Below are 14,247 nucleotides of genomic sequence, written 5' to 3'. Positions count from 1 at the left end.
TTGAGAAGGTCCGCCCCCCCCCCCTCAGAGCCGTCTCTTCTCCAGCTTCTCCGCCTCCGTCCGGCGCTGGCGCGGGAATAGAGTTTCTGCCTCTGTGTTCCTCGTTATGTCTCCGTCTATTTCTCTCTCTCTCCGCCTCCCTGTCTTTTCGTGTGTGTACCATCGTGTCCCGGACGCCATCTTGGGAGTGGCATTGGCAGGCCCTCAGATTTCTTGCTTTTAGGCTGCTATCCAAAACAGGCCTGCTTTTATTTGCATAGTGACTGAGGGCATACCTGTCCCACCTTCCTCCCGAGGCGGCGTCCATAGCTCTCCTCCCTCTCCCCCTGTTTGTCCTCACAACAACCCTGCGAGGTAGGCCTGACTTGGTATAAAGCAGCTTCCTAACTGCAGAGTCGGGAGGGACCCCGCGGGGTCATCTAGCCCAACCCTCTGCAATGCGGGAATTGCAGCTCAAGAATTGCAGCTGATTGACAGCGGAATGGATTCCCTCTCCTTCCTGGGAGGTTTTTAAGCAGAGCTTGGAGGGCCATCTGTCCTGGACGTTTTAGCTGAGATTCCTGCATTGCAGGGGGTCGGACTAGATGACCCTCGAGAGCCCTTCCACCTCTACTGACCTAGGAATCCCCTGGCAGACGGCCACCTGTCCTCTGCTTAAAAACTCCCAAGGAAAGAAAGAGCCTGTGCCGGACCTCAATGGCTTTAAAAGGAGGACTTGGCAGATTCTTTGGGAAGGCTGCAAGTCATGATGGCTGTGTTTGCTACCTCCAGATGAGAGACTGTGGGCCTCCAAACACCAGCTGCTGTGGGGCAACAGCAAGAGTGCAATTGTACTTGTGGGCTCTGGTTGGCCACTGCATTGCACACCTTTCACTTGTTCCAGCAGGGCTCTTAAATTCCTTGCAGCAAATATGGATTATTAAGGACAGCAGAGGCTGAAATCCCAATTCAGCAGGGTTGACTTCTTCTGAGCAGACATGGCTAGGGCTGTGCTTCATGCCTCTCCCAGAGGGATGGGAACTGTAGTGTGGCGGCCAAGTGCATCCCTCCTCTAGGCTTATATGGTCATAGGATCCTAGAGTTTGAAGGGACCCTCAGGATCATGTAGTCCAAACCCTTGCAATGCAGGAATAGGCAGCTCTCCCATATAGGAATCGAACCCGCAACTTTGGAGTTAACGGCACCATGCGCTAATCAACTGAGCTGTCTGTATTCAGAGGCATATCGGCCTTTGACGGTAGACATAGGCATCGTAGCCCTCTCCTCCATGATTTTGTCTAAACCTCTCTTAAAGCCATCCAGGTTGATCAAGGGTCTGGAAGCCAAGCCTTAGGAGGAACAGTGGAGTTGAGCGTGTTTAGTCTGGAGAAAAGCAGACTCGGGGAGCTACAATAGCCATCTTCACATGGAAGCCACATGGTAGAGGGAGCAAGCTTGCCTTCTCCTGCTCTGGAGGGTACGACCTGAACCCATGGCTTCAAGTTACAAGAAAGGAGATTCTGACTAAACATCAGGAAGACTCCCCCAGGAAATTGTGGCCTCTCCTTCTTTGGAGGTTTTTAAGCAGATGCTAGACAGTCATTTGTCATGGATGCTTTAGTTGAAATCCCTGCATTGGACTACAGGATCCTGGGAGTCGCTTCCAGTGGTACGATTCTGATTCTAAGTTGGTGGCCATCCCTGTCTCCTGAGGGAGGGAGTTCCAAAGTTTTAACTCTGCTCTAGGCAAAAAATGACTTTCTTTTCTCTGCCCTGAACCTTCTAATATCCATCTTCTTTGGGTGCCCATCAGTTCTAGCGTTACATTAAGGGAGAAACACTCTGCTCGCTTTAAAGAACCATCTGTACTGTAATTCCTTTTCGCAGAACTGCTAGTGAGAAAGACACACACCCCATTTCCTCGGTTCAATTCATTCAGGTAAACGCTACTGGAAGTTTTCAGGAACACACGATCAGCCCTGCTAGAACAAAGGTCCGTCTCCTCTTCCAGCACCCCATCGCTCACAGGAGCCTATCTGCAAAACCCATTACTGTATCAGGTACCTTGCCCAGAGATCCACTGCTTCTGATCCTGGAGATCTCTAGAGCGCCATCCTCACTAGTAACCATCAACGGACCTCCTCTCCTCTATGAATCCACTGGATCCCTTTTAAATAGCACCTGCTATTCAAAACACCTTGACTGAAAACAGCCCCACGTCTCTAAGGAAGGAGGAACAGGATTCCAGCAAAAGGTGCACGTAAAGTGGGAAAGCCTCCTTCAAGACAGCTAGAAAGGAATCGGATCAATGGCTGTCCATTAATTTCTTCAACTCCCGTTAGAAGCAGTTCACCCTGGATTCCAGGCATTGCATATTGCCAGGCTGGCACTGTTTGCCAAGCTTCCCTAAGGTTGCTCAGCTGCATCTCAAAATGACATATCTTTAAGGGAAGGACTAAGGGACACAGGTGGAGCTGTGGGTTAAACCACAGAGCCTTGGGCTTGCCGATCAGAAGTTTGGCCATTCGACGGGGTGAGCTCCCGTTGCTCAGTCCCAGCTCCTGCCAACCTAGCAGTTTGAAAGCACGTCAAAGTGCAAGTAGATAAATAGGTACAGGTAAATGGCATTTCCATACGCTGCTCTGGTTCGTCAGAAGCAGCTTAGTCATGCTGGCCACATGACCCGGAAGCTCCCTTGGCCAATAAGGCGAGATGAGCACCGCAACCCAAATCATCAGGGGTCCCTTTTAAGTGGCCACACATACGACCAACATCTGAAGGAACCAGCAAATTCTCCTTCTGACCAAACTGGATAGGGTTGCAGACCCCCGTTCCTGTTGCAAGGCCAACTTGGGCAAGCAGATGGAATCCAAAAGTCTCAGAAGAGGAATCTCTGGCTAGGGGATTAATACATATTTGCTTGTGTTTGCAACTAAAAAGGTTCTGCATAAGGAGACAGTAATATTAAGAGCTTTGGTCAGTTCTAGACTTATTTTCACCAGTTCTAACTCAGTACAGTATCAGGGGTTGCAGGCTGCCATCTGAGAGCTGAATGGCTTTTTCTAATTAGAAATGCTTCTAAATACTCAAGGTGCCAAACTGAAGAAGCTACTTTTCTTTGGTTTCTACCATCCTGTGCATCATCCCAGCCCCTCAGCTCAGTAGAACCTCCAGTACCAAGAGGACTACTTCAGCACAAACCAGAGCAAAGTGCCTGGGTCATGCTCCCAAGGCTTCTGGCTGCTTTGAATTGCCACCCCAATTGTCCTTGAATGCACCTAGAAGCAGATCTTAGTAGATCAAAAGGCAGAACTCACCCTGAAGTGGAACCATGTTCATATACTTTATATACCTGCCCTCAAGCCCATACAGAAAATGAAGTCCAAAGGAAAAAGGGCAGGCATTGTCCAGTTAATCCTGCCCCTGCACGTTATTAGTATTCAGCACCATAGTCTGCCTGCATGAATGAAACTATGCCAAGAGCTTTTGCTTGAAGCTTAGGGCAAGAAGGCTGCCTCCAAGTCTGCTCAGCCCTTAGGCTTCACGAGTTGTTTCTGCAGCAGTGGTTCAAAGCCCAGGCCTGTAAGCAGGCAGAACTTGCACCCCAGGAGCGCTTTTGAGGCACAAGGCCAGGTCTTTCCAAATGGTGCCAGGCTGCTCATCCCCAACCACAGATCCTACAGGCTACGGCTGATAGGAATTGGGATGGCCCCAGGTTCCCCATTCTTGTACTAGTTTCATGCTTGTTCCAAGTTGTAGTCAGACCGCTTTGTACCTCGGCAAGGGAAGGAAGTTCATGTATGGAAGCCTGTGGCTGACTTGGACCATGCATTACTCCAACTAGACTAGCAGCTTGGTTTGGCAACACTTCCCAGATTGGCAATTGATCTTGCCGGTATCAGAACCAGCCCTGGGGACAAACTCCCCCCACCTTCCCCTGGGGTTCCTTCCACCTCTGCAGTTCTGTTTGTATGACCCTCTTCTTTGCCCCAACCAAACCCAGGCTGCGCCGACCAGAGACTTGACACGAAGAGGCAAAAGTCTATCATGTGCATCTTTATTGGAACTGTTTATTTTAAAGTCAGTGTACAGTTTTCACCCCCACCGTTATCCCCGTATACATACTGGCACCAAATTTGGGTAAGGGCTCCCCCAGCTCTGGGAGGGGGAAGGGGGGTACACTGTAAACCTTCACATCTAGAGATTGGGAAGAAGATAAACCTACACAGCCCGTTTCTATTTCATTATTGGTTTTTTGCATGGCCAAAAGTAAACAAAAATTGGAAGAGGACCAAGTGTTTTTTTCGTTTTAAGGCGCAAGATACAGAAAAGACACTTGTTGGATTACATTTGGGAGGGGGGAGGTTTCCAAGTACAAGCAATACTTTCCTGCAACACCAGAAAGCACTCCTGCTCCTTCAAAAAGTGGGCTGCTGCCTCCGCAGAGGCCGGTTTAACTTCCTCTCAATGCATGGTACAATATTTGGAATGACTATTTAAAAAAAAAAAAAAGGAAGGAAGAGGAAGAACACAAATGTACAATCAAAGTCCTCAGATGCATTGCAGAACTTTGGGGGGGGATGTTCGCTCCAACACAATTATTATTTTTCTAAAAGACTGTTGCCGTCAACTTTTCATCGTTCCAGTTTTATATCCTGAGTCAAGCGCCAAAACAAAGAAAGCCATGCCAATCTCAACTCTCACTTTTTTTAAACGCGCAGTAATGGGGTTTTTTGTCAAAAAAAGGGGGGGTAATTGTTATCATGGTAACTAAGTCCTGTTTTAGAAGCATTTGCGGTGGACGATGGAGGGCCCAGATTCGTCGTACTCCTGCTTGCTGATCCACATCTGCTGGAAGGTCGACAGGGAGGCAAGGATGGAACCGCCAATCCAGACAGAGTATTTGCGCTCTGGTGGAGCAATGATCTGTTGGGAGAAAGCGTTGCAGAACTTGTTAAGACTCCACAGGCAGGGAGTGAAAAGGTTTCAGCCATGAAAAAGGCTACAGAAGCTCAGCTGAGTGCTCAGGTGTTGCCCATTCACAAAATCTAACAATGACTATACCTTGCAGTTGCTGAACTAAAACTCCCAACCACTGGCCACTCCTCCCAACCCCTGCCAGAGATCATGGCAGCTCTTTGTAGAGTTGGTAGGATTCCTTCGCAGGCCCCAAATGCCAAGGATGTGATTTATGCACACAGCTTCACGACAAGGAGATGGGCCAAACGCAATCTTTCAGTGGCTGCAAAGGACACTTTTAAACCAGAGTCCTCCAGGCAGCAGAGTTAGCTACAGAAGGACCTGCTTAAAAGCAACGCCGAGTCTCCTGTGGCTCCACTGGCTGAAGAGAGTGTCCGCTGAAAACAGAAAGCTCACCTTGATTTTCATTGTGCTGGGTGCCAGGGCTGTGATCTCCTTCTGCATTCTGTCAGCGATGCCTGGGTACATGGTGGTGCCGCCAGACAGGACGGTGTTGGCATACAGGTCTTTACGGATGTCCACGTCGCACTTCATGATGGAGTTGAAGGTGGTTTCGTGGATGCCGCAGGATTCCATACCTGCCGGAAGGTAAAAAAAAAAAAAAGCTTTTAATGCCTCGGACCCAGGACAAAGTTCCCCGACCACACAACCGAAACCTTGATTTTACCCACAGCCTCCACATTCTGCTAGACTACAGCTACCACTCTTGGAGGCTATGTTTTGAGGGAACAGCTTTGCAAAAAAAAATTACCCAGGAAAGAGGGCTGGAAGAGGGCTTCTGGGCATCTGAACCTCTCGTTGCCGATGGTGATCACTTGGCCGTCAGGCAGCTCATAGCTCTTCTCCAGGGAGGAACTGGACGCTGCGGTCGCCATCTCCTGCTCGAAGTCCAGCGCAACGTAGCAGAGCTTCTCTTTGATGTCGCGCACGATTTCCCTCTCGGCCGTGGTGGTGAAGCTGTAGCCTCTCTCGGTCAAGATCTTCATGAGGTAGTCGGTCAAGTCGCGGCCCGCCAGGTCCAGACGGAGGATGGCGTGGGGCAGGGCGTAGCCTTCATAGATGGGCACAGTGTGGGTGACGCCGTCGCCAGAGTCCATCACGATGCCTGTCGTGCGGCCGGAGGCGTACAGGGACAGCACGGCCTGGATGGCTACGTACATGGCTGGGGTGTTGAAAGTCTCGAACATGATCTGGAAGAGCACAGGGGAGACTGTCAAAACCTGGAAGCCCCAGGGGCACCCAAAACTCATGCTCAACAGGTCACAGCCTGTACCACCCAGATGGTCAGCCCATGCTTAGGCAGCCATGGGCCCCCACACAATTGATGCAACCAGCTTGCATAGTGGCAAACTCTGCCCGCGCCACCCCGATTTCACAACACAGGAAATGTTACAGAAGTCACTCAAAAACAAAGTCAAAAGGGTTAGTGGAAAAGAGCAGCGGCTTTTAAGTGGTGCGAGCAAGTCGGGAGGAGAAAAGAAAAGCCAATTCAGGAGAGATAAAAACCTTTCAAGATCCAGCAAGAGAAATTCAGACCCGGAAAGGAAACCCCTGCAGAGATGGGCAAAAGAGGAGAAAGATGAGCAAAAAGAAAATGGGAATGTTGACAGGTAGCCTTCTTGCACGTTGGCAGGGGAGGGGGAAGAAAGGTGTGCGGAAGCGGGGCTCTGCCGGCACGTACCTGCGTCATCTTTTCTCTGTTGGCTTTGGGGTTCAGGGGAGCTTCTGTCAGCAACACAGGATGCTCTTCTGGGGCGACTCTCAGCTCGTTGTAGAAGGTGTGGTGCCAGATCTTCTCCATGTCATCCCAGTTGGTGACAATGCCGTGTTCAATGGGGTACTTCAGGGTCAGAATGCCTCTTTTACTCTGTGCCTCGTCACCAACATAGCTGTCCTTCTGGCCCATGCCAACCATCACACCCTGGGAGGAGAGACAAGAGGCATCAGAACACAAGCAGGCACCAGAGCCAGCCTTTAGCAGAAGCCCAGCACCGGGCACAAAAAGCAGCCAGGCGTGGCTTGTCTTTCAAGTTCCTGGTGCTCAAGGAGACTCGATTGTGAAGGAGCCCAGGGTGGGGTGCCATTTCCACACCTGGGGCAGCCCCTTCATCACTGCCTCTTTTCTGTATAAAGGCTTTGGAAAGCCCCAAGCGAGGAAGGGACTTTTAAATTTCACTTGCTGGCACAGAGGAGAAAAACTCCCAGCTAAAAGTGCTATCTAGAGGGAGCCGTCCACTGCTGAAATTTATTTCAAGGCTACTAATTTATTCCAAGCTTTTTCAAAAGGGGGCAGAGCTCATTGTGAGGAAGGGCCCTGGTTTGCTTTTGTACACACTTGGCCCCTGGGTTCAACCCCTCCTTGTACCTCCAGCTGCAAGGCTGGGGGGGGGGGGAGAGAAATTAGCAGATGACTTGGATCGAAGTGGACCTGGTGTTGGTAGTGAAAGGGCACTTAAAACTATCAGTGTCAGGCACAAGTTGGCAGCAGCATCCAATTTAGAGATCTATACTTTGTTAAGAGACCTGCAATGCGTTTAAACTCACTTTTGAGCCTAGGAGGCCCCGGCAAGCGACATACCTGGTGTCTGGGGCGACCAACGATGGAGGGGAACACTGCGCGAGGGGCGTCGTCCCCGGCAAAACCGGCTTTGCACATTCCGGAGCCGTTGTCAACCACGAGGGCAGCGATATCATCATCCATGGCGATCTTTAAAAGGAGGAAACAAAAAGGAAGAGTTGGCAATCAGGCAACTGGATCAGAGCACCGTCTCTTCCGCAGGGTGCTGGTTTCGCACTCGGCGCCACCTGCCGCTGCTAAGCGCAACCACCCCACCCACTTCTCCTTCTGGGGATTTAATGGCGCAGGCAGGCCCCCGCCCACCCCTACTTCCTCCCCAGCTTCCTGTTTTGTCATCGTGCGGCGCTTGCCACCCGCCGCCGCCAGGGGGCCCCGCCTCCTCTGTGCAGATTTGGGACAAAGGAAGTCCTCTGCTCCCCGTCTCGCATTATTACCATAAAAGGCAATGGTTTAGAGAAAGGCGAGCTGTGCAGCCAGATTTCGGAGGGCTGGATGGGGAGGGAGGCCACGCCTCCCCCCACCCTCTCCAGAGAGGAGCATATGTCTGAGGGCCACTCCCAGGAGTGGCGCAGGCAGCTCATCTCAACACCCCTTTCAGGCAAGATAAGACCCTTAACGGTCTTGCCCTGAAACTAGGGCAAGTTACACACCCTATAGGTTATTTTTCAAAAAGCGCAAGGGCCCTGGCGTCCGCACCCAGCTCAGAACAGAGGCTCGCCAACCTGTTCGTCCTGCTAGTCTCGCAAGCCAAGATGCGGCTAAAAAGCGAGGAAGGAGCAAGAATATTCCTCCCCGTGATTTTTAAGGGAAGCGGGGCACCGTCTGCCTCGCCTTCCTGCAAGGGGAGGCAGGCATGACCAGGGCCCTTTGTCCCCGGCCGAAGATTAAGATGCTATTTCTGCTGCTGGGCTGGGAGGGAAGGGCGACTCTCCCGGGCATTAACTCCAAGAGCAAATTCTGCTTCCCCACCCGCAAAAAAAGCAGCAGCTCCTCAACTCCCGCTTGTTTCGGAGTAAGCCGCAAATAATTCAGCAGTGCTTTAAAAAATGGGGAATTTCCATCCAGGAGCTGCGTGCCCTGTTCTACTTCCCCACTTGGCCGTAGCAGGACCCCACCCCTCTCCAGAGCGGCCGGCCGCTGAAGTCTTATTATAAAGATAAAACACAATGGAAGGTTCTCAATGAGGACTAGCGCCATGCCACTCTGCGCCAGGAAGCTTAAAAGAAAAAGGCCAAAGAGCTGAAAGAAGGGAGAGGGGACTTTTTGGTACTTGAGCAAAGAAGTAAATGTTCTTTACTGGGGGGGGAGAGCCCTCTAGGGCAGCCAGTGACCCCCCAAAGTAACACACAGACAAGGCTTCCTGCTCCTCCTTCCCCCACCGAAGGATCTAGAGCTGCTCCAAGGAGACAAAAGAGTGCCCATCACCCACATGGGTGGGGCAGCCCCTCCGTGAATGATTGATCGGCTTCCCCTCCCCAAAAGGCACCTCCCTCCCCCCCCATGTGCTCCACCAATACAATAGACATGCCGGCTCCCCCCACCGGAAACAACCCCCCCTCCTTCTGGAGGCACACCCTGGCACGTTTGGGTGCTGCCCCCACCTCCCCTCTTGGGGGGGCGGCTCAGGAGAAAGGGTGGGGGAACAGCACTCCAACAACCCCCCTCCCTTAAAGCCAACTGCCTGCCAGCATGGCCAATCTTACCCATGCAAGTCAAGCCCACCATCTTTCCATTTTGCAATAAATCCCACTTTTTTGGGGGGGCGGGGGAGAAAAAGGCCCCACGAATAACCGACCACCAGCCCGGAAACGGAGCCTACCAGGCCCGGGAATGCCTAGGAAGAGTCGCCAAGCTGCGACCGGCTCTCCCCGGGCCGGGCCGTTGGCTGGCGCAAGGCGAGACTCGCGTCAACGCGTTCCCACGAACAGGGGAAAACCCCGCGCAAGCCCAGCTGCCTTCTTTTCAGCTCCGGGGAGAGGAGATCCGTCTCTCTCCTTCGTTAACAAAAGCTGGGCGAAAGACCTCCCGTTTCTCGGCACCCCCCCCCCCAGCGCTTTACTCCGGAGTTGTAAATCCCGGGCGCGCCGCGGCTTAGGCGCGCAGCCCATTGCGCAGCCCGGAACGCCGAGTCCAAAGGCCCCCGCGCAAAGGGCTGGGGAAAAGGGGCGCGCGATCCTACCAGGAAGCTTCCAAACCCCCCCCCACACCCACCCAACCCAAACTCCGTGCAAAGAGACCCTCGCGGCTTCTCCGCGGAAGGCTGACGCACATGCGATTAATCCAAGCCCTTTGCAACTCCTAGAGATGCAAACCCGGCTCCCCTTTTACAGAGCGAGCCTCCATCTCCGAGAACCCAGACCCCCCCCCAAAAAAGGTCTTCCTTCCCAAGAAAAGCAACCCAAACCCGGCGCGCGCGAGCCCCCAACAACGCGCAACTTTACGCAACCGGGTGCCAAAGCCCCCCGAAGCGCACCACGAAGCGTTTTCACCCGTGCACGTTCACTTACTCTTTGCAAACGCCAAGATCCCACCCCACCCCACCCCCTTGCTTCTTTAGATTTCAATTTTTTGCAAATGCAATAAAATAAAATCAACCAGAGGCGCTTACCTTTTTGCTAGTGGCAAGGCCGCTTGCTGGAGAACAGGGGGGCAGATGGCCTTTTCAAAAGGAGCGGCGGGGGCGGCAAAAAAGGGAGCTTGGCGGCGGCGGAGCACCCACACCCAGCGCGCAAGAGAGATCCGCACGGCAGAAAGAGCGCTTAACGGCTGCCCGGCCGGCGCCGCGTCGCCGGGTTTTATACGGGCAGCGCGGCGGCGCTCTCGCCATAAAAGGCAACTTTCGGAGCGGGCGCCTCGGATTGGCTGCGCCGCCCTCACTCACTCACGAGGCTCCTCGGTGCACATTGCAGCAATTCTCTCTCTCTCTCTCTCTTGCAAAGCGAAAAGGAGAAGGGGGGGGGGGAATGCAAGCCGGGGAGGGGGCAGAGATGCGCGGCTTCTGCACGGGCCGCTTGCACGCCTGCTTCCCTGGCGAAGGGGCTCCCCCGCAGCATTGCACCGCCGAGCCTCCCTCTGCAAGCGCGCCCTTTGGCGCAGCGGGTCTTGCAAAAGGCTTCGCTGCAACGGGGTGGCGGCACGGGGAGGCCTCTGGCTTCGGAAAGAGCGAGCGGCGCGCGTGCACACCCTTTGCCGGGTCTGCCGGCCACCCCAGCTCCGGCCTCCGGAGAAGCGGACCCCCACCCCAAAGGGACGCGCGGGTTATTGGGGACCCCAGCTTGGCACTGGGAGGTTGCAGAACCCGAACCGGGGACCCTGTGCGCCTCCTTGGGGAGCAAAGCCTGCGTGGCGTGGAGTCTTTGTATTTGTTGCCATAATAGATCCCACGTTTTTGTCTCCCAAGGGGCTCGAGGTGGCAGGCGTGGTTCATCTCCCCCTGCTAATCCATCCCCACAACAGCCCTGTGAGGTAGGCTAGGCCGGGAGAGGCAGCTAATAAGGTCACCCGGTGAGTTTTATGGCTGAGCAGCATTTCAACCCTGGCCTTTCCAAGGTCCTAAGCTTCATTTGACCCCCACAACAACGGGGCCAGGTAGGTTAGGTTGAGAGGTGATGCCTGTCATTGCTACCAGCTTCTGGACCCAGCCGGGGGATTTGAACTCGGGTCTCTCCCAGGCCCTAGTTTGGCTCTCTGACCTGTACACCACCCTGCTTCTCACATATTCCCATACACACAGAATAGGATTGACTTCCCAGTAAAAATCCATCAAACTGACCCACAAACGTCTCGGGTGCCCACTCAGAGATCAGGCCAATGGGTCAAAACTTCGCAAGGAAGGCCATGAACCTCGCTGGACCCACAGCAGGGTCCACATTTTAAGGACGGTGCAAGAAGTGCTGTATCTATGCATGCTGGGGCAGAAGCAACTGCTAAATTTAATGGAAACCACACATACACACACCGGCTAGGTTGTAGGCAGGGGCCGCCTTAAAGACACTCCTTTGAACTGTACAGGGCACCTGGATCCCCTGCCCAAATATCCACACAGCATAAAGTTAACCTACGGAACTGGCTGCCACAAGATGTAGGAATGAAAGAGGCTGGGAGGGTGATGCTATTGGCTACCAGCTACGATAATGGCCTGTGGGCTCCTTCAGCCCCTGTGAGAACAGGATGTGGACGAGATCCAGCCACTGGCCTTATCCAGCAGGCTCCTTTCTTAGGTGGTTACAACCCTCCTTTGCCCTGGCCTGCCCAGGATGTGAACTCTGATAATATTATGATCCCTCTGGCCTGCATGAAGGGCTCTGTGCATGGCATGAGCCTCTGGCATTTTTGCATGGGCCGGCTAAAGAAAGGGAAGTTTCCTCCATCCCTCGCTCTGACGCTGGTCCCGCCCACCTCTGGCATGCGGCCAAAGGCTGCTCGTGAGTAGGGGGCCAGTTTCACTGCTCCCAGTTTCTGGTTTTTCCAATCTTAAAATTCAGTTCTCCACATTTTTCAAGCAGCATGTGGGTATTATCATTTTTTTAACATCCTCGTGAAGATTCGTCAGACCTTGTGCACCTAATAAACACATTTCTGCATGCAGTTTTGACGAAGGCCCACATTTCTGCAAGCGGGTTTCCGTAAGACAATGCGGTTTGGTATGTTACTTTCGACGATATATTTCATGTGCATCCCCCCCCCCCCGGACATACACAATTTTGCATTGCGAAATCCGAAATCTCGAAGGGCGACTGTATCTTGGTTCTTGTTTGGGAATGTGTAGATTTGATGCATTTGGCTATAAACAGGAACTGAATCTACCCCATCCCAACTCGAGAAACTAGCTTCGAGATAGATGGTCCTTTGGGTTGACCTAGGCAGGGCCTTTCCTAGATTCCTAGATTCAGCTAGGGGACATACATTACGAAGCCTAAAATGAATGAATTCTGAAAATATTTTCCAGTACGTTTTCCCTTCTCCCATTCAGAGTTGCTTAGATGTGCCAAACACAGCTGGCATAGGATTTGAGGCTCATGGTCGGGGGTTTGCAGACACCTGTGGGAAACCTGCAAGTAGGATCCTGCCCGCCTCCTGCGATTTCCAGCCCCTGCCTCAAATGATGGAGGAATAATAATAATAATAAATAAATAAATTTATACCCCGCCCTCCTCAGTCAAGACCGGGCTCAGGGTGGCTAAAACCAAGTATAACAACAATTGATTAAAATACAACTTAAAACATTAAAGTGCAGCCTCATTTCAGTAGAAACTCAAATCAAACTCAAATCAAAAAACTTTTTGGGGATGAAAACATCGAATCTTCTCCAAGGTCAACTATCCAGACTGGTCCTGCGTGGGCCAGAAAAAAGCCAGGGAAGTCCCCAAATAGGAGTTCCATCACAGCAGGAGAAAGGAAAGGGGAAGGGAATCAAGTTGATTCCAAGCCAAAGGCCAGGCGGAACAACTCTGTCTTACAGCCCCTGCAGAAAGAAATCAGATCCTGCAGGGTCCTGGTCTCATGAAGCAGAGCGTTCCACCAGGCCGGAGCCAGTGTTGAAAAGGCCCTGGCTCTGGTTGAGGCTAATCTGACTTCCTTAGGGCCCGGGACCTCTAGGTTGTTGCTATTTATGGACCTTGAGGCTCTCCGTGGGGCATACTGGGTGAGGCAGTCCCATAGGTACGAGGGTCCTAGGCAGTATAGGGCTTTAAAGGTCAAAATCAGCACCTGATCCTGTACTCCACCGTGTGCCAGTGCAGCTGGAAAAGCACTGGGTGAATATGCTCCCATGGCAGGAACCCCGTAAGGAACCTCACTGCAGCATTTTGCACCCGCTGGAGTTCCTGGGACAGCTTCAAGGGCAGCCCCGCGTAGAGCAAATTACAGTAATCAAGCCTGGAGGTGACCGTCGCGTGGATCACAATGGCCAGGTCGGGGCAGGAAAGGTAAGGGACCAATCCCCTTTCAAAGTCATCCAACCTGAGCATCGCTACCTCTTCTGGAAGTGAATTGCATTGTTTACACTGTGAATAAATACTTCCTTGTGTCCGTCCAACATGCAACTCCATTGGAGGCCTACAAGTTCCAGTGTTATGACACAAGGAGGGGGGATATCCCAAATGCTGCAGCCTTCCTTCACAGGGAGTCGCTAGATCTCATTGCTGAATTCTGATGCCCTTTTCTCAACAGGGCAGTTCAGTACTTCCTGTAATCCTGGGGTGCTAGAAGCAAAAGCATGCTTACAGATCAGGCGGTTTCCAGGAAGTCTTTGGCACAACCTGTTAATCCTCATCCCCTAGGGAAGTTGGGGGCCAAATTAGACTTGGCCTGACTTTCCAAGGCATCTTTGCATCAAACCTGCACATTTGTTTAAATGCAAATTGCATCAGCTCCGCTCAGATAATTAACAGGATCAGGCACCAGCGGGGGATTTCCTCCCAGTGCAAACAGCAGGTTCAGAGGAAGGATCTTTCTCAGGTAGGGGAAAGGTTACGCCCCCATCTCCATGTTTACCAAGCCCGCCCCACCCATCAGCTGATGCAATTTGCATTTAAACAAATCAGCACCAAGGTATGCTCAGTCCTGAGCCAAAATACCTGTAAATCCGCCAGCGTATCTGCCAGCTGTTTACTTTCACCTGTATCTCTGTCCCTTCTTGTTGCTTTCCCTGGGTGGAATCTTAGATTGTAGGCTCCTTCGGGCAGAGGCTGGTCCCCCTGCACTACGCA

The 14,247-nt window shown here is 52.5% G+C and overlaps 1 protein-coding gene across 1 annotated transcript; it reads right to left on the bottom strand.

Moving 5' to 3' along the window:
- Nucleotides 1–4,020: 4,020 nt before the first annotated feature.
- Nucleotides 4,021–10,294, bottom strand: ACTB (actin beta). The gene is made up of 6 exons (XM_081889307.1): nucleotides 10,146–10,294; nucleotides 7,538–7,666; nucleotides 6,641–6,880; nucleotides 5,711–6,149; nucleotides 5,356–5,537; nucleotides 4,021–4,905 (listed from the first exon to the last, which is right to left on the bottom strand). The coding sequence occupies exons 2-6, from the start codon at nucleotides 7,658–7,660 to the stop codon at nucleotides 4,762–4,764; spliced, it is 1,128 nt and encodes a 375-aa protein (XP_081745433.1). The 5' UTR covers nucleotides 7,661–7,666; nucleotides 10,146–10,294; the 3' UTR covers nucleotides 4,021–4,761.
- Between the last annotated feature and the right edge of the window lie 3,953 nt (nucleotides 10,295–14,247).

This window comes from Podarcis melisellensis (genome assembly GCF_964234715.1).
Source record: "Podarcis melisellensis genome assembly, chromosome: 14".
NCBI lineage: Eukaryota > Metazoa > Chordata > Lepidosauria > Squamata > Lacertidae > Podarcis > Podarcis melisellensis.
This window is presented reverse-complemented; position numbering and strand designations above follow the sequence as displayed.